The sequence below is a fragment of the Gasterosteus aculeatus genome, chromosome 6 (genome assembly GCF_964276395.1).
Source record: "Gasterosteus aculeatus chromosome 6, fGasAcu3.hap1.1, whole genome shotgun sequence".
Classification (NCBI taxonomy): Eukaryota; Metazoa; Chordata; class Actinopteri; order Perciformes; family Gasterosteidae; genus Gasterosteus; species Gasterosteus aculeatus.
This window is the reverse complement of record NC_135693.1, coordinates 4,423,398-4,446,309: the sequence shown is the minus strand read 5'-3', so window position 1 is coordinate 4,446,309 and position 22,912 is coordinate 4,423,398. Positions and strand designations below refer to the sequence as shown.

The 22,912-nt window shown below is 46.8% G+C and overlaps 1 protein-coding gene and 1 long non-coding RNA gene across 10 annotated transcripts in view; both read left to right on the top strand.

Annotated features, from left to right (window-relative positions):
• The first annotated feature begins 6,350 nt into the window (after positions 1-6,350).
• On the top strand, positions 6,351-11,426 carry LOC144409475 (uncharacterized). The gene is made up of 3 exons (XR_013467930.1): positions 6,351-6,420; positions 10,294-10,356; positions 10,827-11,426. It is a non-coding gene; the product is annotated as an uncharacterized LOC144409475 (long non-coding RNA).
• A 1,118-nt stretch (positions 11,427-12,544) lies between these two features.
• Positions 12,545-22,912, top strand: part of fgfr2 (fibroblast growth factor receptor 2) — a 34,016-nt gene continuing 23,648 nt past the window's right edge. For 4 of the 9 annotated variants that reach the window (XM_078104521.1, XM_078104519.1, XM_078104524.1 and 1 more), the window contains exons 1-4: positions 12,545-13,305; positions 15,226-15,480; positions 20,509-20,699; positions 21,446-21,590. In XM_078104521.1, coding sequence (XP_077960647.1) covers positions 15,300-15,480; positions 20,509-20,699; positions 21,446-21,590 — 517 coding nt within the window. In that variant the 5' untranslated portion in view covers positions 12,545-13,305; positions 15,226-15,299. Of the gene's footprint in view, positions 13,306-13,897; positions 14,193-15,225; positions 15,481-20,508; positions 20,700-20,973; positions 21,113-21,445; positions 21,591-22,912 lie in introns of those variants that run through there. The other 5 variants (XM_078104523.1, XM_078104527.1, XM_078104526.1 and 2 more) reach the window with 2 other exon arrangements.

The following is a 22,912-nucleotide window of genomic DNA, read 5'->3' as shown; positions in this document are numbered from 1 at the left end:
GAAACAAGGGAGTAACTATAACTTTTCGAGCTCCGTTAACACATCATAAGACGATAGCATGTCACAAAATGTCAATGTATACTATGTTGAGAAAAATCCTATATAAGTCATAGTATAGTGTGTAGAATATAGTAATAAGAAAGAAGTAATAAGAAAGTTATCCTATGATATATTGAAATGATTCCAGAGGAAAACCAATATCTGTATATTATGTAGAATGTATTCATAGCATAACAAAAGTCTGAGTACAGTATTTTTATTTTTAGTACAGCTTGTCTAACAGTAACATAGTGTGTTGAACAGACACATAACCATTAAAACCAAGGATTTGTGTCATCTGAACTGTCAGTGTTCAGCTGTTTATGTACGGTTGTTGGTTCAGGTCCATCTCTCCTACCATTGATGTCCTTGCCTCCTTCTGGTCTGCTACTCCTCCTCAAACACCATAAGTCTGTCTCAGAGTACCAACAGAGCAGACATGTGAGCTCCTTAAATGGGTGGAAAAATCAGCTTTAAGTATTTTGAGGTTCTGGACACCAGTCAATGAGTACTTATACAATATCCTTTCATTTTTAACTGGAGGAAGTGGATGAGACTTTGTTGTTGTTTTGTTGTGGTATATTTATATATATATATAAAATATGGAGGTTTTATTATTGAAACTTTATTTCACTTTTTATTCTAAAGGACTGACATAAATGTCTTCTTATTTTACTCAACGGTGTCATGCTATAGAATTAATAATTAGCACAAAAAAAAATACGAGTTAGCAGTTTCCGGTTGTGTTGAAAATGATCACACTCCGGCTCAATCGCTAATTATATTTTTAACAAAGGAGAAAGATATGAAATAGTCACTGATTTTGTGATCTGATCTCGGTGTGCTACTGAATCCAAATTTAACAATAGCACATAAATGAAAAAGTCATTACAGAAAAAAGCCCATTCCTAAAACATGGCAGGACGTTTTAGGTGCTCCGAGCCTCCTGCCAGGAGCATCTGTGTCTTTGTACCAGGGGGAGGGTGGCACCAGTGTCATTCTTTTCACAACACCCACCATCCCTTTCGGTAGATTTAGCACGGTGCTGTCTGTCTGAAAAGACAGAAAGAGACCCTTCTTAAGACTGGACAAGGTGGAGTCGCTGCGCCCCCCCCCCCCCCTCTACACTAACAAGGGGCAAAAGTGTGAGACTCAAGCTTTTGTCAAGTAAGTGAGTGGCAGGGCCAGACGGAATGATTTTTAATGTGTGTATGCATGTGTGTGTGTGTTGAGGGGGTAGGGGGGGGGGGGGGGGGGGGGGCTTTGTCAGTCTGTGGGGCTGACAGACAGGCGGCCCTGTGGGAATGGGTGACAGAGGCCATTCGAGGCCTTCATGGGCTAACCTGGGGGCCTTTTATGTGTTTATCAAACCGCTGACCCCCCATCACCCCGTACACAGGAAACGCTCTGGCAGATGAATGGAGAGATCATGTCAATGTGCAGGATGGGGCATGGGACAAGGGGCCGGGGGGGGTTGAGCCATGTGGTGGAGCGGGGATGAGCACTGTGGGTGAACTTGGTAAGTTGGGATGGTGGTTCTCCCTCATCCCTCTCTCATTTTTACATCATAAATGGAAAATTTCATACTATTAAAGCTGAAAGTAATAGTTTTGTTTTCTTGCCAATTTTTTTTCTTAACAATTAAATAAGCATGAAGACAGGAACATGTCAAATGGATATTTAAAACCACTCTTTTAGATTAAACGTCAGAAGAAATAAGTAAAACAGCCTTTTGTCGTCCGCCTCAGCCCGGGAGTCATTGGTAAAAAGAACATGTCGCATTGCAGTCACAGACAGATGAGCTGGATGAGGGGGGAGGATGGTAAAAGCTAGCAGGGAGAATGGGAGAAGACTTTCAGTATGCGATACAAACAGACATTCAGTCTGGGACCCACACTTGTAAAGATAAAATATCTACAACATTGCACAAAGAACTTAATCTGTATGTGACTATAGTTCATCCCTCAAAAAATCTATAGGGTGTAAATCCCCTTTTTAAATAAACTGCTTTTATTTCAACGTTCCATATGGGAGTCTAACACGGAGCACGTCTCAACCAGAAACAGATATGTGAAAGAAAAACACAAGAAGCTGAGCGCAGAACATCAATCTCCCGTTCAAAGGGTGCGGAGCTGCACACATTCATATATATGAATCTGACCTTTGACCTCTGTAACAGAGTTTAAGGGGAGTGAAAGTGAGCCGCCTGCCTCTCTCTCCCCCTCCCTCTCTCTCTCCCTCTCTCTCTCTCTCTCTCTCTGTCCCTGTCTGTCTCTTGCCTGTGTGTCTAGGTTGGTTTGGTCCTAGCTGCGCTGTCTGGATTTAAGGCCAGGGCCCCTGTACGCTGCGTCTGTGTGTCTGGAATCGGGTGTCCTCCTCCACCCAGCCCGGCTTATTTATGACCTGAGCCAAGCCTGCTCCAAAATCCACAAACACAGAGGAGAGGAGGGGAGGGATCGAGGGCTGCATAACCCCTGTGCATTCCGCACAAAAGACCTGACGGACACACATTTGCAGAAAAACACACACACACACACACACACTGCAGATGAGAGATGGAAACATCTCCCATGATCTCATATCAGAAACTTTGAGTGCTAGTTTGTAGAGTGGGCCACTTTCCCTCTCTAATATTTGTTTTCACCCTTTTCCATCCCTCTGTCTCGTTTTCTCTGGACGGTAATCAGCGTAGGCATCTATTTCAGGGTCATGGCCTAAGATTTCCCTTTAATAATGGAATTTCTAAAATGAATTCTCTAGCCGCTTCAACTTTTCTTTGACACTTATGTAAGATGACACCTGATGAAAGAGAGCCAGTGTTGCATCTACATCACAGTCCTACTACTGTGTGATTTAAACCATGCTTAATCACTTATTTTTACCAAAGCTTTTTCACCCTCTGGTGAGAACGCGATTCAGTGTTGATCAAGACTGCTCGGGAGGTCTGGCTGCACGCAAAATTAAATCTGTGAGGCCCCACGTTGCTTCTATTTTCGGTCAGACGTTTAGATGGAACATTTTGAGCCTTTATGTTATGAGAGCAGATATGCTGTTGATGCTGCTGGCGTACAGAAATTCTCAGATGGAAATGTGTTTCATGCTGATATATCCTCAAGCCCTGCTGCTTTTCTTACCGTTAAGGTTCAAGAGCCTCTCGGTAGAAGTTCGGATTAGAGGAGATACGGCTCAAAAACTGGATCCAGGCGAAGGCTCCCGCTGCTCTTATAATATTTTATTTCATCCCTCCCAGCTGCTTTTTCAACCTTTCCCCCGACATGTAAAGCTCGGCCCTACAGTGATTTCTGTGGCAGTGGGCTTTACAGAATGTGGTTGGACAGAGAGCCAGACGAACCAAAATATCCCAGTAACAAAACGCTGACTCACTCTGGAAATGTAAAAAACAAGGTACGACTAAGCGATTGCTTCACTGCACTTCCCCCTTTCCTTCTTTGCAGCTAAATGCCGTAGAAAATCGTACGGCCTGGCAAATCAGAGGTGGATGTTTTTCCCCGGAGCAGAGCACGGATAGAGCACATTCCAGGGCAGAGCTGTGTAAATCCCTCCATTGATTTGGTGCGAAACCCTCCTGACCTCTGGAATACATTAGCAGATTAGCCATGGAGGCATGTGCACACAGCTCTTAGCTCAGCCGCCAGCCTATTCAGACTCCACGCCGGCAGCAGTCTGTGCATGGCCCCCCAAAACACAGGGGCCGGGTACCAGGGGCAGATGGGCCAGCACCCGCTCTCATAGTCTGAAAGCCCAATTACAACTCTGTGGGAACGCACTCATGTGAATTTAGTTGTGTGCATGTTGTTTGCGTCATGTGTCTTGGAGTTGTGCCGCAAGCTGCAAGTCTGCATATGAAGTGGAAAGGTTTGGAACTACCTGTATTAACTGAAGATGCTCCTTAACCCTCACTTTCCTCTGTCAGACTCCCTCTTTAGTTTGATTGAGTTGATTTCCGCTGCTTTGTGTCACGCATTCTGACTTACAAATTTAGCTGCATTATATTTTTGTTAAGTCTGAATGACTGCATTGGGCCTGGTGTGTGTGTGTGTGGGGGGGCTTGCTATAGATAATGGGGCCAAGTCTTCGTCCCATCCAGCTGAGACACCAGTGGCTGTTTGTTTCTGTGTTTGAAGTTGGCATCTCCACATGTACGTAGGAGATATTATGTTCACACCTGTTTATTTTTAAGAACCCAAATGCTGAACGCATCCAACGAAGGCTGGATATCCATGAGCATAGGGATATTTTCTAATTGTGTCCTGAACAGTATATTGAAATGATTAACAGACCTTGAATGTGAATCTGGTGTCCAGCTTTCCCATTGTAGTGCAACCTGTGGACATGTGCTTGTCATTACATTGTAAGCTCATATAAAAGTGTTAATGGTTTTGGCAAGTGGATATGGTATCGTGCCTGTGTGTGTGTGTGTCTCGCTTGGGGTGAGGGGTGGTGCTTGGGTTCAGGGGGAACAGGCCTCATGGTCACAGGCCACAAGGCCAACCAGGACCACTGTGCCCCCCCTCTCAGTGGGGACACATGGCCTGACACCCTGCGACAGACCCCCACACCATAGGCAGGCGCTTCACCCACCAGCCAAGCAGCCTGACGCACAGATGGTGGCTCCATCCTCTAGCGTGAGGCCGACGAGAGGAAACCATTCATCTGGGGTCAGTGTGTTCTCGGTTTGTTTTCTCTGAAGCGTGAGTGACACAATAACCTCTGGAACAGTAAAGATGTGGCTCATTCTGCTGTACTCCACTCTGCTCTACTCTACTGCCCCATTAACTCAAACACACAGTATTACTGTACTCTACTTTACCCACAACAACGGCACTGTACTTTGTTCTACCCGGCTCCTCTATTCTTTATCTGAAAATAAACATACTCTATTGTACTTCACTGTACTCTCAATGGAACTGTATTGCATGGAATGCATTGTCAGTTGTAAACATATCAGTGTACTGTAGTGATTATAATAATAATATGATAAGCACAAAGTTACCCCCCCCTGTGTTGGAAAGCTTTGAGGCCAGCTGATGGGGACCACCGGAGGGGAAATGGACAGTTTGATTGTTGGCTGTCTCTGCTGCTGTTGTGAAACACACATACCTCCACCACACCTACAACGCCGAATACGTTTTCACAGCCAAACATCTTTTCTGCAATGACAAACCATCAGGTGGCCAAGAAACAACAAAATAAAGAAATAACAAAAATAAATTGTTAATGATTTCTGGGACCTTTCTCCCCCGGAGCTTTTAACCCAGCGTGGTGGTGGAGGAGAAGCTGCCCTGCTTGACAGGGAATTTCTTCTTAGTCCCTGGCTAATGTTTACAGGGTGATTGATTCGGCACTTTGGAGTAATGCTACATAAACAACAACTGATCACCACCATCAGCCTATGAAGCCTCAGAAGTGGCTGCGAGAGAACAATCCGGCCCCTCGGCGGAAGGCAAAACCGAGAGGCCTAAGGGGGCCGTGTTTTCACGCCATCTTTGATTTACAGTCATGTTCCTCTTTCTCTCCACCCTTTGATCCCAGCTTTCGCTCCTCCTTCTTATTTTCATTTCATTCCTATTTTCTTTACTTTTTGGTATTCCTCCCTTTGCTCCTATTTACCTCCCCAGCCCTTTGTCTACTAGTTAAATACTTTACGTCTTTCAGGGAAAGAAAATGCTCCTTAACTTTTAGAAAACCTTGAACCTTTAAGTGCTGCGTTTGAGAAGGGGTGTGAAACTTAAACTGCCCTCCCCCCACACCACCTCCGCTCCGTGGTCAGAGGTCACCATCCTCCTATTCCTCAACCTATCAACCCCTCTAACAGCCCCGTTTTAATTGTCAGCCTCATGTGGTCCTTTGTAATTACTACAGGATGTCATCATGTGGAAGCGTGTAAATAAAGGCTTGTGAATAAATATGACACATAACGGGGATGAGTTGTCAAAATCACAATAGCTTCTAGTCTTCCTACCCCTTCTCCCCCCTTTCTCTTCTCTTTGTCCTCTCTTAAATGTCGCCCCCTCTCTCTTCTTCCGACTCTCCAACCCCCCCCCTCAGTTGTCTGTGTGTAGCATGGCCAGTTGTTTGTTGTCACTGTGAATTACGGTCACACAGTAAAGGAGTGACAGCTCGTGCTGGGTGGATCAGATGGGTGTTTGGAGGGAGGGAGGGAGGGATGGGGGAGGCTTCTCCTGCAGCTTTACTGCGGGCGTAGAGACAGGGGAGTGGCCGTCAGTGTGAACATCAGGATTCTCAGGGATCCGTTTACAAGGTGTGTCGCCTTGACTTTCACTGTTACAGTAATTACAAGCTGCACACATGCACTCTGTTCAGGGTCGTTCACAATGACGGTTTAGCTTCAAACAAGCAGTAGGTAAAACCAACCTATGCATTATAAATGTACATAGAAACTGTTTTGTTAAAGTCCTTATTATAATTTAAATTAATATATAAGCTGTAATTGATGACATACATACATAGTGTGATAGGGATTTACTGGTGTACAACTAGCGTTTACTAGTCGTCAATCAAGGGTTCTTCCATAATGGTGGAAATAGTTTGGAAAAAGTACTTTTTTGTTGTTTTGTACAATCTGCCAACCAATAATTTTCCTTTTGAATGTTTTATTACTAATAGCATTAATAAAGCATTACTTGTTCTTTTAACATAGACATTATCTACAGGTTGGAAACTTTGATAAGTTCCTGCTCTGATGCAGCAGTTCTGCACGTTGGCCATGTCCCATTTTTCCAGAGTGATCTGATCATGATTGATGGAATATACACTGAGCTGCTAAGAGCTTTGAGCTTGAGTGTGTAGCATTCCTCCTGATTAATTTATTTGTACTGCAGCTTTCCAACGAGGGAAGTATACATTAGTCTACGCGTGTTCAGACATGCACATCTTTTTCTCCGAGGTTGGTGTAGGTATGATCTGTTATATGAATGGATTAGTCAATGGGTCTTTTGTCTTGAGGAGCATTCAGAGGAGTTTATCCAGGTGCCTTCATAAGTGCTTGCGTATTTTATACGCCGTATAGGAGCCTTTAATCTGCCCTGCTTTGCACAGCTCAGGGTTTATGCCATTTCCGTGGGTCTCTTATCCAGAAATAGAAGTGGGTAGATGATGAGTGATGATGATATTTCGGAGATGCCATTATTCAACACTGTAATTGGGAATAGCGGGCAAACAATGTGGTGAACAACGACACAGATCTTTCAGTCGGTGCTGTGGAGGTGGGCATGCTACGACGTGAAGCCGCCTGCTCACAGTCAATCTGTAAACAACTGGGGAAAATCCAACTTTGTACCTATTTTGAGAGATGTTTCTCTGTGCTCAAGGGTGGTTCGTCCGGTCGGGGCGTGCAGAGATGTTTAATTAGCACATATATATCACTTTTGGCCTCTTTCTCTATCTATCTCCCTGGATGTATTGCAGAAGCAGCTTGAAGGGTTCAAAGGTCAGGGCCCTGGCGAGGAGGTGACTCCTCAGGAGACCGTTCTGCTCAAATTAGGCCTCAGGTTGGCATTCACGGTCAAAATAGTTAACCTCAGCTCACCTCGCCGTCTCTTAAGAAAACATACGCTTTGCCTCAACGCCTTAGTTGCGTCTCAACAAACTGTCAACCACAAACATGCCCACTGACATGTCTTAACATTTTTAACACGTTCTTTCAAATACCCAAAGTTCAAAGAATAATTGGTAACATGAAAGGAGTCGTTACACATCACTAACACAAGCAAATATGACATGTTAGAGCAATATGGTTTAATGCACCCATAAGTTATTCCTTGTGGCCCTGTCACTGACCAGAGGAGGAGGGGGCGGAGACACAAAGAAACAATAAACACAGTTAAATGTGGGAGCGGGGAATGTAAAACAGCACCAGGCCAAGGTCAAGTCTATAACTGCCGCCCTGCAGAGTGATTTAGGTGCTGTGGCCAGGCGGCTTGTCCAATAGCAGCTGAGCACTGTGACTTAGGGTGGGATGGTAGAGGTGTTGAGAGCCTTGGCAGTAACGACTCGCTGATGACATCAGGACACAGAGCAGAGACTTCTCTCTGCCGTGGGGGTCAAAGGTCAGACAGCCCATTCACTGACCTTGTGATTTATTCCACGGGCCTCCCTCGATCTATAGTCACAATGAAAGCAATGCGTATGCTGGAAATGCATAACTCTCTCTCTCTGAGCTGGGCAGTCTGGAGCAATCCTAAACACGCTCGGGTTGTTTCTTTAGCGCTCTTAAGTCCTCGCTTTATCACCGTCTGCGACAATGAGCGCTCTCTAAAGATCCGCCAGAGGACGGGCTGTGCTCAAATGGCGTAAAGACTTTCAATAGAAAGCACCTGCTTCCAAAATGCAGTGAAAGTCCTTCAGAAAACCCACTGCCTTTAAAGGGAGTCCATGAGGACATCCTCAGAGATAGCATCAGTTCTCTTCATAGCAGCGGACGGGGCTGCTGGTGGGAGCCGTACAATGCAGGTACCTCCAAGCAAACACACGGTGACTGCGGCTGGTTCTGGGAAAAGAGTTTGTGTCCGTACGTACACCAAGTAATGTTTAACCCGACTTCCTGCAGTTCCTCTATGCGTAACTTCAGGGATCACTGCATCGCTAATGTCTAACTCGCTGGGACAACAGAGAAGCAACACATACATATGAAAAAATAAAGAATCCATTGATGCAGAGAATAATTAATGTTAGCAAACTGTAGACGATTAGTTGTTGAATATCATTTCTGAAGTAGTGTACTGATTTTCCTTTCTTTTCTTTTATTATGGTATCTTGTTCTAGGGTTAATCATCCCTCATTACGTTATTTTTAGGTGAGACCGTTGTGTTTGCTCAGCAAAAATGTCATCAAATAAATTATACAGCAGGACAACACAGGTGGGTTTCTGCTTTCTCCTTTTTGTGTGATAAAAAAAGAATCCGAATTGTTTAGTTTAAAGACTTTCGATAGCCCTCATTTTGCAATAACTAAAGTCACAACTCATAGTCACGATGTGTGATCAATAAAGAGGAATATTGAGCTGTTGTAGCTTGGTCCTAAAAGAAGTGATAGCTCGGCCAGACAAACAAATCAAACTCCACCGGCGTCAGCACAGGCTGAGGTCCCCACATGCACACTGGGAGTCATGCCCAGAATGACTGAAGTGACCTGTTCTCTGAACCAAATGAGCTGTGTAATGCATTTGTGTGTGTGAGCACACTGCTTATGTGCACTGAACCATGGAAAAAATGAGGGAAAAGTAAAGAGAGGGACTAAAATAGACTGAGACAGAAAAAAAGGACAATAATCCTTGCAGACGTTTAAAAGTCCAGGAAAAGCTCAATCAATCATTCATTTCTTCTGTGTCTCTCCCAGGAAAAAGTCCTCTATAGTTTCATTAGAAGTGATATGAAGCAACTCTCTGCTTCTACTGCTGTTCTTTGTACTTCAGCTTGACGGAGGTGAAACTACCAAGCACCCATCAACATCAACTTTCCCCCTTAGCTGTGTGCTCCCCTTTGCGAGCTCAATCCGTAGGCATCTCAGCTATTTGAAACACTTTGGAGTCCTGAGGTGGAAACATGTGAGGAATCTGGACGGTTGACCCTCCACTCCCCCGCCATCGCTGCTCTCTGATACCTGCTGAGGGGGGAGGAGCGGATAGGGGAGGCCTGGCTTTCTGCATGAGCTTATTACGGCATATCGATGACGGTGAGCATGGACGACCCGCTGACTCATGCGGCGATGCCTCCTGAGCTATAAGCAGAGGGGGCCCGCCCTGTGGGATGCCGGGGCAGCAGGAAGCGGACCTCCTGGTTGGACTAAATGTCCACAGTGCATGAGAGGGATGAGAGGTTTTCCTCAGAAAACTTTTTAGTTTTCAAACACATTTTGTGTAGTTCTACCGATTTCTGCCCCCACCCCCCCTCTCTATCCGAACACCCAAACTTTCCTCTCACACTTTCTTTTAGGGTCCTCCTGTTTGCCACATGGCTGAAGAGGAGCTATATGGTTCAAATTAGAGCCCGAGGCATCCGTCTACTTATGACCCCCCCCCCCATCTCCTCATCCCCCAACACACACGGCTCTTTGCATTTGTTTCATATTTGTACAGGATATGACTCACCCACATTTGTTGCTTTAATTAAATGCTGTCAGGGTTATATTGGGAGAAGAAGGAGGGGTCTCACTCACAGATTTGGCGTAGGGAAAGTTACATTAACACATGGCTGTGCCGTTCATTATTCACAGCAGCACCCTGAAGGAAGAAGAAAGAAGGATCTTCAGGAGCAGAACAAGTCGGTTTTGTGCTCGGTGAGTCTCAACAGTGAATAACTGTTAACGGCTTCTCCGTCCTGGCTTAGCTCACTGTGATGGGGGTGGATTGTCTACGTTCCATTGCAGTAAAAAAAAAACACTGCATAATAGTGTATTGCCTCCATTAGGGGCGTACACCCCAGCCACTGCGTGGGTCACGACTGATGTTGGGACTTGAGAAGACGTGTTCTGCTTGAAAATAGACCTGACTTGATGTCCCTCAATAGAAAAGAACCTGCAATAGAAACATTTGCAACACTAGAATAAGAAGCGCGACTTCTCGAGGTTCTGTGAGGATCATTATTAAAGTAAAAAAAGTGAATAAAATGCATCTCAGTCTGGACCAAAGTCCAGGGTCGTGCTGCTGGTATAACTTCCACGTCTGGAGTCCCTGGCTCCAATGCACATTTTGTGAACAACATTTATTTGCAAAGGAATCAATTCAATAATCAGGTGAATATTTTTAGTTTGCAAGATGTTGCTGCTGGACGCAAGATATCTCCTACTTCAATGAAAGGCCTGTGTGTGCTTCCACATCCCTCCCACAACACCACTGACTTCACACCAATAAGAGGTATTCCCACAATCAACACATGGTTAATGGCGAACCTCTCCAACTACGACAAAGGAATCAATATGTTTATCCGAGATGCTGACGGCATAATCAAGCTAATCGCTAATAGCTCGCCAATTTCTTTCCCTCCCACTCTGCTTCCTAAATCCAGACCGTGCCAGGCTGTTGGTGCAGAAGGGATTAAGGGAGAAAGAGGTGTAAAGAAAAGATGTTTAGATGAAGAGGGACAATGACAGGTTGACGGATACGACGGCACAGGGTATTGAGTCCATCCAGTTCTCAGTCAAAGGCCCATGAGACTCTGCTTGATGAGGTTTCTTTCAAACGTGGAACGCCCGAGCGGCAGAAAATAAATTGGGCGATTGTAAATAGACTCATGCAGTAGGAGGAAAGAGACACCCAGAGAGGGAGAAACAGTGGGGGGTGTTTTGTGCCACTCTTGAAAAATGAGTTAAACTCTCCTTCCTCACCTCTCTCTCTCTCTCTCTTTCTTTCTGGCAAACCCGTCGCCCCCCCCCCCCTTTTATCTGATGGCTTTACTGGTGGAGGTAGAGATGGGAGAGGAGAGAAAAGCAGACAGGGAACTCTCCATTCACAGGCCAAAGCCCTTATAGTGCCCCTTTTCAATATGAATGGAAGAGTTTTCCCTCCCTTGTTTAAAAAATAAAGGACGGCTTCAGCAGTGGAATTGAGATAGAAAAAAAAGAGTGTTAGTCTTCTATCCTGTGCTGCGTCTCTCTGAACCAATGCGGGGGGCAGCTTGACGCGATGGGGGACCAGGGACCAGCTACAGGGGGGCAGCCGGCGGCATCTCTCTGGGTAACGCTGGAAAGATCTGTTCATCTGAGAAGTTACGGCCTTCAGTTGTTCCTTATTCACTTTCTCCTTTCCACTTCTCCTTTCTTTCTCATCTTCCCTGTCATCACATACTGTGGTATGTAAAATGAACCTGCATAGGACCTATAAGTAAAGTACGCCGAAGGTAAGTAAAAGTACCTCAAAAATGTTTTGCTTAAGCACAGTAACTTTCACTCTTAAATTACTCTTTATTCAAATGTGTTGACTCCAAAGGCATATAGGTCTCAATATTTAAACTCCATTCCAGAGGAAATAATTGCGTTTATCGGAAAGGTAGTAATCTATTATGTTACGTCATAACATATGATGGTACATCACAATGTTTAAACTGCATATCCTAATTTTGTTCCATTATTCATGATTCCCTTTTTACTACATCGTTGGCCGTGTTTGCTCCATAATACATATATGTACATATAAACTCTGCCGTGTCTTAAAGTTTATTTAGCTGATATTACTTTCTTTAAATATGACAATTTTTGCTGGTACTTTGTGGTACTTCTTCCTTCCTTGCAACCTCCAACTATATTGAGATATAGAAAGCGGTCCAGGGGGTCAGGGACTCATGTCTGCGTGAACGGTCGGATGTCGCGCGCGCCTCGTCGCCCAGATGTCAGGCCTCGGCCACCGGGGGGCGCTGTTACAGCGGTCCCTCGGCCCCGGAGCGGAGCGGGGGCCCCTAACGTTTAAGCGGGTTAAGCGCAGGCAGTTTGATGGGCGGAGGAAGGCAGGGCCCAAAGGCACTGCGGCCAGGAAGCGGCTCGAATTACACTTGGGGGTGCGTGTGGGTGGGGGGGTGACGGGGGTGGGGGGGTGACACCCACTGGAGTGAAGGAGGAGTGCAGTGTGTGGAGACGTAAGGGAGGAGAAAAACCCCTAGTAAACCTGAGCGAAGCGTCTGAGGAGCAGTGCGAGGACCGTCGGCGGAAGGATAGAACGCGGCTCTTCACACCCGGGGGACGCACGCTGACGGGATTTAATGACATTTTGCCCCGGACGACTACCCCCTCCGACCCCCCCCCAATACATTTTGGTTCTGTAAACCTCGTCTCGCCGCCGCAGTAGCTGCGAACTTTCTGTCCAGTTAAGAAGTCCGCCGCTCGGGGAACACTGGGCATGTTTTTGCGCCCCAGACGCAACTTGGTGACGGCGAAGAAAGTTTTGGGTGGGGGTTGAGGTGGGTGGGTGAGGTGGTGCACAGCGGTGTGCTTTTTCCGAGCTGTTTTGAAGGATAACGAACGCGTGTGAACTGGGATTTCTTTGCATGGCGCTGGACTACGCTGCCGGTCGTGTGTGGAATATACCCTGTGATCGGAGTTGATGCCGGTTTGATTGTGGAATAGTAAACCGAGAGAAAGGCAGCGCCTCGCAGTCCCCTTTTCTCTCTCTCTCGCTTTTTTTTTTTTGGTGCATTGTGCAGTTGGAGACATTCCTCCCTTCAGATTCAGCTCATGCTCTCTCAACCATTACCCGTGCATGCCAAAACAGAGATCTCCACGATTCCTTCCTCCCTGGTAAGTCTTTTCTGTTTGCGCGTAAAGCTTCCTCGCGCTCTCGTCTGTCACTGTTTGGGCTGTCATGGCACGCGGGCTGCGTGGATTTACAACTGCGTTGCGTCGTCATCCTTGTCTTTCATTGCGGCTGTACGGCGCATTAAATAGGATTTCACTTATTATAGTCGAAATACAAAGTTTTGTCAATCGACAATGTTTTTGTTTGACCTTTTTTTAAAAGTTGTCCATAAAGTTTGTTTTACCCTTCTGACCCCATGAACAAAACACCCCAATGTACGTGTTATTTTCTACCATCCTTCATTTAAGTGGATGCAGATAAATCTTCCCGTGTTTCCTTGAGGAGGCAAGGGACGTACACAGCACCTTGCATCATCACTTTGGGGCCTATTAACAAGTGTCCTGGTTATTTATTACTTTGCTTTAATTTTCTACATTGCATTTATGGTGCCAATTATCCCGTGACCGCAGTTGTTTTTTTCACTGCTCGATGCCGGAGCCCTAAATCACCGAGCAGCTCCAAACGGGCCCCCATTGTGGATAAAGCCAACTCATTTGAATGTCAATAGGAATTCACTCAGTGCCAAGAAATGTCATTCGGCGGGCGGTTTAAATGAGGAGCTGTGGCCATGTATGGGGCAAAGTCCCCCATGTGTCCAGATGTCATCTTGTCAGGGGGCTAAAGGGGCTAAAATACGTCTATAAAAAAACAAGTTAAGGAGCACGTTGTCAACTCAATAAAACCTTTCTCTTCATTTGTTGACACTCTCCTCTCTCTGTACATTCAGTGCCGTACGTTTGGTTATATTGGAAACCTGCCGCATAAAAACGAACGGAGGTTTCTAGATGATTCTGGTCCCGACTCGTCCTGCTGACGTTTCCTGAGAGAGGTGAACTCAATGGTCGATCGCTGATTGCTTTACAATTAGTTAGTAACGCGTCCGTGTGCGCTGGAGCGATGCGGAATTGTCTCGTCTCTAATTGTCACGGTCCTCCCCGGCGCCTGTGCGCGCGTCCGCCGTCCGTGTCGCGCGGCGTCCCCGGAGGCTACAGAGGCTATAACAGAAATCAGAAGTAAAATAAAATCAGCTTGCACGTTTCACAATTGCTCTCCAAACGCCAAACTACATGTGTCCTTGCGGGGGGGAGAAAAAAGATCGATCCGTCCGTCTGGAGCAGAAGGAGCGCCGGGAAGCGTGACTTCACCAAACCTCCCGAGACGCTTCAGCGCGATTGTACCGCAGATGTCTGGCTAAACAGATCACTGTGTGCGCGCGTGCAATTAACAATATTCCTTTTCAATTAAAACCTATCCGATAATCAAGTCACGCACGTGCAATAAGTTTAACCGATACAATTCGCACGGACGCAGCCGCGCGGGCAACAGGTTCGGCGGGATCAAGCGCAACATGGTGCCACATGGGCAGACATGCTGTCCATCCCGCTCCAGGGTTATTTACAAAACATTACAAAATATATTTTATTTTATTATCTGATGGGAAAATAAATATGAAAATAAATGCCATTTTAATGAAGTTTAGGGAGGCTCTAAACTGGTTAGACTGTGAACATTAAGACTCTCATAGCTCTTAATTGCTTTTTTTCAGAGCATATAATTATTGATGAGCAGCAAAGATATAGTTGACTGCTTGTCTCACAGCTCCGGGATGTCTGATGAATGGCTGGTTTGACTTCTGAAACACTGTCTCTCTGTTTGCTTTCCCTCGTTTCATTTGTCCATCTCATCTTGCGAGGAGCTAAAATGTTGCACAAAAAAAACTCTGAATAAAATAAAATAAATTCTTGCACTAACAAATAACCCCCCCCCCCCCCCTCTCTGTCCACTCTTCTGTCCACTTCTCCAATCATCACTCCGCCACCACCTCCCCATCTTTCTGTATCCCTCTCTCATCCACCTCTCAGCCCAGGTGATTGGGTGAATTCTGCTGAGTGACAGGCCGACCGGCAGCAGTTGATGGTTGGGCGGACCCCCTCAGATGGGATCAGTGTCCAGGGGGAGGTGGAGAAGGGGGGCATGGGGAGCGCTTGCCCCCACTAACGGGATGGCCTTGTGGGCCTGGCTGCTGGCCGCTGTCCTGCTGTCCCTGCTGACCGTCAGCGTGGCCCGGCCGCCCCTCGCCGCCACCAAGGAGGAGGAGGCCGCTCAGAAACCTGAAGGTAAGCGGCGGGGGGGCGAGAGGGGACAGAAAAGAAGGAGGTGGAGGGGGAGGACTCGCCATTTGTTTGGGTGCTGTTAGAGAGCAGTTGAAGGTTTGTCAAGTTTGTTTTCCCTCCTTAAATCTGACTTCAGAGCTTCGATGAACTTTTATTAGAATTCCTTTCCTTATCTCACTTTAATGGGAATGGCTCGGCCTTCACATGAGGGATATTTAGCTTTCTATGTTTCATCCCTTAATAACGTCTTTTCCTACGTTGTTTATACATTACTATTTAAGCTTCACTTCGAGTCTAACAAGTAGAAGGAGCTCATATAAGATTTTTTGAGGGGATTCAAATGAACAAACCAAAGGAGAGAAGTAACTGACCTCAGCATGACTGGTGTCTGTTCACAGTGAGGCGATTGATTGGCGCTCTCTTTTCCTTCCACGTGTCCGCGGTAGTTTAGGCTGTGCTTGAGTGTTACGGGCAGGTTTGTGACCCCGAGTGGGAGGACGAGGGGGAGCTGAGAAGGAAGGTGGGACGCTGTTTGTCTGCTGCCATTTCTCTCATGCCCCGGCTTGCCCGGGAAGACGTTTTCTTATTTTGACCCGCAACTCGCTCCGTTGTCTGCAAACTCACATTTCGTTTTGACAGAAGTAAAAACGTTTTCGAGAGCTTTTCCGTGGTCTGTAAAATAAAAATGTTAAAAAAAATGAAAAATAAAAAAAAGTTTTCCCTTTTGTGGTCAGAGAGAAGCTGATTGGAGTTGTTGTGATGGATGGTAACTCACATTCCAAAGCCCTTTGTTCCTGGGCTTTAATCCGCATGTTAATTGTAAGTTGGGCCAACAACAGAGCATCACTTCTCTTAAGCCACCGAGTCGACCTCTCCGTCTCCATTCAATCGCTCCGTAACGCCTCGCCCTTTGCCCTAGAGGTCACGCATCGTCCTTTCCCACCTCGACAAGAGCCTCCTGCTGATGCTTTAGTTGGTCTGTCGCAGACGGTTCGGCTGCGAGCTGCCGGCCTCACGGCCTCACATGGCCTGAGAGCTGCGCTACACGGCCACAGTTATACAACCCTCCAGGAATGGGCTAAGAGGATTTGTGCATATTTGACTTCTCCTTTAGATGGAGAGATTACGGAGCGGCGGTGAAGTCATGTGACTGAAGATTAAGTGGCTGGACCTGGGGGGGGGGTCACATGACGAGGGCTCAACAGGGCACAGAGAACCCGGCCCGCTTATCTGATCCTGAGTCAGTTTCCTCGCTGCACATAGCTCACATAGATTTGACCGCAGCCGTGTGCGCGCGTCTGTGTGTGTGTGTGTGTGAGCAAATGAATGTTTGTTGCGGCCTTCCCTTCGCTGCTCTTGGTGGGCTGCCCTGTGTGTGTGTGTCAGCGGTAGCTCATACAGTATGTGGTAGGGAGACAGATCGGCTGGTCCCACCCTCTACAGAGATGTTCAGGCCCCCCCCCCGCTCACATTGCACGTCAATGCTGTCTCTGCAGAGCCCACGCCTGCACCCACGGTGGCCCCGCTAGTTTGTTTACCTGCGGCTGCTGTAACACTAGAAGTAGAGCGGGCGCACTCGCTCTACACAACAGGGCCATTGTTGTCCCTTTGGCCACTACAGAATCTACCGTGTTTACCTTGTCACCGTCTCTGCGATTAGAATAATCTGACCGAGCTGAATAACAATAATGGCAAACACAGCAGGTGTGTAAAAGCGGTAGGGTCGGCCCTTTTGTTGGCTCACGCCTCCGTTTAGCGTATGCGAGTGCAGCAACAAGTCCGCTCACGGTCTGGATGTTCTTCTGTAAAGAGCGCTCATCGGCGCCAAAAGAGTTGCACGGTTAAATAAGGAAAGGCTACAAGGACGTATCGTTCATGCTCAGGCATACAAAAGAGAAAGAAGGATGCTTGTTTCTGGGCACAGCGTGAACATCATTTATTTCTTGGCACGTTTCTCTATTTATTTGCTTCACGGTTTCTACTCTTAATCAAGTTTTTACTGCTGTTCTGTACCGTAACAGACATGATGATAATAGACGGCTAACAAAGTCCATTTCCCTCCAGACTGTTGATGGTCCTATGCTAAGTCGGGAAGGAAGGCGCTGTGCTCTCTGCACAGCAGGAGAGGGCTGCTAAAGTATAAAAGAGTCACCTGGCAGGTTAACAACACACGTTGCGTGCGACTGTGGCGACGGCAGTGGGAGTGAACGCTTAATGAATCGCTGGTGTGACGGAATCTACAGCCTCACACAACGACTTTCAATGGCCGGCCCGGTCGGGTGCTGTTAATCTTCAATGTGAGGGCTTGTGGGGGGGGTTGGGTGTTTGTTTGCTTTGCTGATATGCCAGAAAACACCTTCTCACTCCACCCCGATCTCACAGCTGTCTGATAAGAGCTGCTACCTGGGCCAGCGTGGGCCTCTTGAGTAAAACCAATCACGACCAAAAGGGAACTCCGGAGAGGCCGGTGCTCTCCAAAATTGCATGGGATCCCCCTTGAACCAAAAAAAATAGCCTCCTTGACAGATGTAACAACAAACAATAATCATCCTTCAAATATGCCCCCTGAATACTCCACCTTCTGATAAAGGCACCTCTTATAATGTAGATGTTTGATGATATTGGAATTAAAATATTAGTTCAATAGTAGAAAACATAAAAAAACGGGTTAGTCTCCAATGTGAGGATTTACTGCTTATCTCTGTCTCCCGTCTGCTTTTTATCATTGTAAGCTGAATATCAAAAGGAGCTTGAACTGTTGGATTCAACTAAACACGTTTGGAGATGTCAGCCTGATCTCTGCGAAACTGTGAGAAAAAAAAGCCATTGGCAGATTCCCTAAAGGTGAAAATAGAAAACAGATTCATATCTAGAAGCCAGAGTAGCGGAGCTCTAATCAGAGGGCCACTCGGGCCTCAACCGGAGACGATCCTTGGAGATAAGGGGGTAGCCAAGGGGGTCGGGTGGGGTTCAGAGAATGCCTTGAGGAGCGGTGAAGGGGTCGCTGGAAGCGAAGGGCGCAGTTGCCATGGATGCCAGCAGCAGCCAGTTGACGGAGCTGCTCCTTTGTCATAATAAAAAAAGCCAAGGCCGGATTTGAATGTGAAAGGACACATCAGAAAAGAGGGAGAGGCCAAAAAAGGGGAGAAAATTTGCGGGATTTGACTATGTGAGGAAGGTACAGAGGGGACAAAAAAAGGAGAGAGAAGGAAGCCAGCATCAATAATGTGATTTTGAAGTGTGTGCCTGTTGGTCTGCATGCACCGTCCAAAATGGTAGTCATTGCATTAAATCCACCTATCCCATTGTGTGGAACACAGCAAGATGGAGATTTTGCAGTCTCTCTCTGCAGAAATAAATGATAAGATGAAATATGCAGAATCTCTCTCTTTGGTGGAAATTTATTTGAAAATACAGATCACATCCTTTGTCTTCATCCACCTTTTCTTCTCTAAATGACCACAATACCAACACTTTTACTGCTGGTTACTAATACACCATCAAATTACCCTCACACGTTTTTAACGTTCTTCTAAGGTGAAAAGCAGTTTGAAATAGTCTAACAAGCAGGCAGTTTTATAACTCCTTTATCACTAAACCTTTTCCATGGTAAAGAAACATGTTGTGGGTCATTATTATTATTTTTACGTGCCCTTGCTTCACAAAGAAGACAAATCTTTATCACTGGTCTCTCAATAACACTGGTCTTGGTTTGAAGACGAACAGAACGCACAAGTCATTTTCTATCAGAAAACGTGTGTCGTATCCATGATCCACGAGGCGCTGTTGAATCAACAGCATGTACAGGAAGGAGGAGGGATGGTTGAATCATCTGATCCAACATATTTCAGGAAGATGGAGCAGGAGGAGAGGCAGATGCATGGGAGAAGTCTCTGCCTCTTACTTTCTGCACTTTCCATCTGTTGATCCGCTAGTTCACTCTCCCTTTTGTAGCCCTCCTTCTTAAACCCAGCCTCAACCTCTGACCCTCCCCCCCTGACCCACCCGCGACCTCACACACACACACACACACACACACACACACCAAAACATACAAATTCACTGCACCTACCATGAGGCTTTGTTTTGGAAAGGCAATGCAGCTTCCCAAGCTTAAGGCTGCCGCATGCGTTTGCATTTTTTCTCGTTTCAATTCATGCTTCTAAAAGGCTTCCACGTGTTGCAAAGCAATTCACCGCCAGAACAATAGGGGGAGTAACGTTTTTTGTCGAAGACGTCCTAGAGCAGGGGTCTCAAACTCATTTCAGGTGCTGTGATGTCTTTGTGTGTCATTGGTTTCTTTATTTATTTATCATAACTTTATTGCCCTGTGCATCGCAACTGCTGCTTTTCATCGCCTTTTTTTCCTCCACAACTTTGTGGACCCCTCGAGGTCTCCCTCCGTGAATCGGAGGCCATCCGCGCGTCATGACTGGTTGTAGAAGTGGTCATATTTGGATTTCTTCCATCAAAAGCTCTTCAATCTGATTCATTCTCTCGTAAAATATCCTTGTTTTAATAATGGCAGTATTGTGCTATGAAACCGGAAATGTGAGACTAAAGGATGTAGTTAGCAGACCAATAGTTGTTGACTTTCGTAGCTTTTGAAGCTAGTCTAGAAAAATGGGTGGACGCACGCAAGCACACAAGAAGGGGTGAAAATGCACCCAAGGGGCTCTTGCGTGTCCTTGCGTTTCTCTGAAAACGCAGAAGCATAAACTAGGCTTTAGTGATGTCATGAGTGCATGTGGGGGTGGCGGGTGATTGCTGTCAGGTGGGGGTTGTTGGGCTCCTCATTTTGGTTGTGCGGTGCAGGTAGAGTTTTGAAAGGAGGCATTGTTTAACGGCTCTCGCTCTGTTTGGATTCGCAGGCCAAATGTTTGCTTGTAAAATAATGCAGACGGTTGGAGATGAAGTGCTACGAAAGTGTTTTTCATTTGAGCCCCAGTTATTTGAGCCCCCCCCCCCACCCCGAGCTGGTCGACACACAGACCGGGGTCCTAAACGTCATATGTCCCTCCCTCTCGACAGAACGGTCCCCTCACCGGCCCATCCTCCAGGCCGGTCTCCCGGCCAACATCACGGTTCACGTCGGGGAGGACGCCCGCTTCGTCTGCAAGGTCTACAGCGACGCCCAACCTCACATCCAGTGGTTGAAACACATCAGCCGGAACGGCAGTCGCTACGGCCCTGACGGACACCCGTATGTCCAAGTGTTGAAGGTACCTTCCCGCACTGCCTTTTTCAGTTGTCTTTCCCTTGATTCAAGGTCCTTCTTTCTTTTTTTTGGTTTTCTGTTCTGTTTGAGTTGTCATATAGAGAAAGTGATCATCACATTTCCTCCCTCATTGCTTTGATAGGTCCTTTCCATGCAGGCTCGAGCTGGTGATTCCTGCTCTCTCCTCTTTCCTGCTTATTGATACAGTCGCGATGTTTGCACGTCTGTTTTTGTCTGATTTCTCTAGTTCTAAGTATTTGTGTGTGTGTGGATTGCAGCGTTCAGGCATTAACAGCTCCGACGTGGAGATGCTCACCCTCACCAACGTGACGGAGAAAGATGCTGGGGAGTATATCTGTAAAGTCTCCAATTATATAGGCGAGGCCTGCCAGTCGGGCTGGCTGACTGTCATTCCAGGTAAACCCTCGAGACCTGACCCCGACGTACCCTTCCTCCCCCCCGGCGTGGTTTCCTGGGCCTCGTCCCTGACCTGCTGTGCTGCGCTGGTCTCGCTGGTGGTCTCTTGGTGGTCCTGGGGCTCACGGACCTTCTCTCCCCTAATGTTTGAAGGACGTCATCCAGCTCATCTTTTTTCTTGTTTGGTGTTTTGGGTCTCATGTTTTCTCTCTCTCTCTACCCCACCCCTTCTCTGTGACTCCTCCTTTCTGCTTTCTGCCCCCCCTTTTGCTCTCATCCCTCTTTTTCATCCCTTTCACCTCCCTCCTTTCCCTTTCCTGCTCTCCTCACCAGACCACAGGTGTTAACACCCCAGTTAAGGAGATAGACGTTCTCTACCTGCCCAATGTATCATTTGAAGATTCTGGGGAGTATACGTGCTTGGCGGGTAATTCTGTCGGGATCTCCTATCACAGTGCTTGGTTGACGGTGCTTCCAGGTATATACACCCGTCTACTCTCCGTTCTTTTCTTTTTCTCAGGCTTTCCTTAAACAGTTTCATGGCAATGGCCTCAGTGGAAGGCAGCCCCTCCCCCAGTGTAGAGGCACACAGCTCACACACTTAAGTCCTGGGTGGAGAAGGAGATGGAGGAGGTGAAAAAGAAGACAATACAAGAACTGTACCCTTGTGTGTCTACTTGCCCATGGGGAACGTTTAGAGGCTTGCACACATGCCCCGACCGCTTGCTGCTGCTTGCGGAATGACTTTCCCCCCCATGTGATCCTGGAGTGTTTCTGTCTGTGTGTGTGTGTGTGTGTGTGTAGTTTACATTTAAAACACACACCGGGCGCATAAAGGGGCTGGAAAGCTGTTGAAAAGGTGCATTGAGTCACAGGAAGGGCTGGGAGAGGCAGTGTCACGCCTCTTTAATTACACCTATCAGACTTTAGTCAAACACTACATGCAGTATACCTTCATCACTGGCTTTTTCCTTTTCCATTGTTCCCTCCCCCACCCACACATCTCTTTAATCTGTCTCTTGTTTGCCCCACTGCTTCAGTTCCCTCTGAAAAAAACCCAGTTTGGGACATTTTTGTACTGCAATAAAAATAACTTAGTTTTTCTCCCTGTGGATGGTATCGAAGCAGAGTGAATGGACACATTTGTGCACGAATGCGTGTGTGTGCTCAAGTCTACCGGAGCCTTAAGTCGACTGGAATTTCGGTATATGTGGCGGACGGCATGTTTCATTTCAGTTTTCCCCCCTTCTGCTCAACATTCAGTCACAGTTTAGAGTTAACATATAAAATGTGTCCTGATGTGAAAGGGCCGCCTCAGCTCCAAACTCCCTTTGATGTATTGGACATTCACCTCGTTTGCTCCGTCTAGCTGTACGAGTGAGGGGACACGGTGTACACACATGCACGCACAGGCGGACTTGGATTTTGTCCCAGAAGTGAAGGTTTTATGCACTTTGGAGTCGACAGAAGTTTCTTGCTGTATTTGTAGAGCATCCGTGGCCGTGTTTTAGGAGAGAACCAGGAGGGAGATGGAAAACAGGAGTCAGACCCAAGCGTCAGGCTACAGCCAGGTCGAAGTTTTGTCTAACCAAATGATAGTCCTCCCACTCCCAAAAGAAAACAGTGAAAGACCCCCACCCCACCCCTCCTCCTCCCTTCCTCTGCTTTCCTTTCTGACGGACAGACATGCTGTAGTTACCTTGTTGTTTTGGGCTGCAGAGATCTGTCTGTACTGCTCCTACTCACACACTGGCTGCTCGGAATCTCTGCTAAAAGGGACGGGGGGTGGTGCTGGTGGTT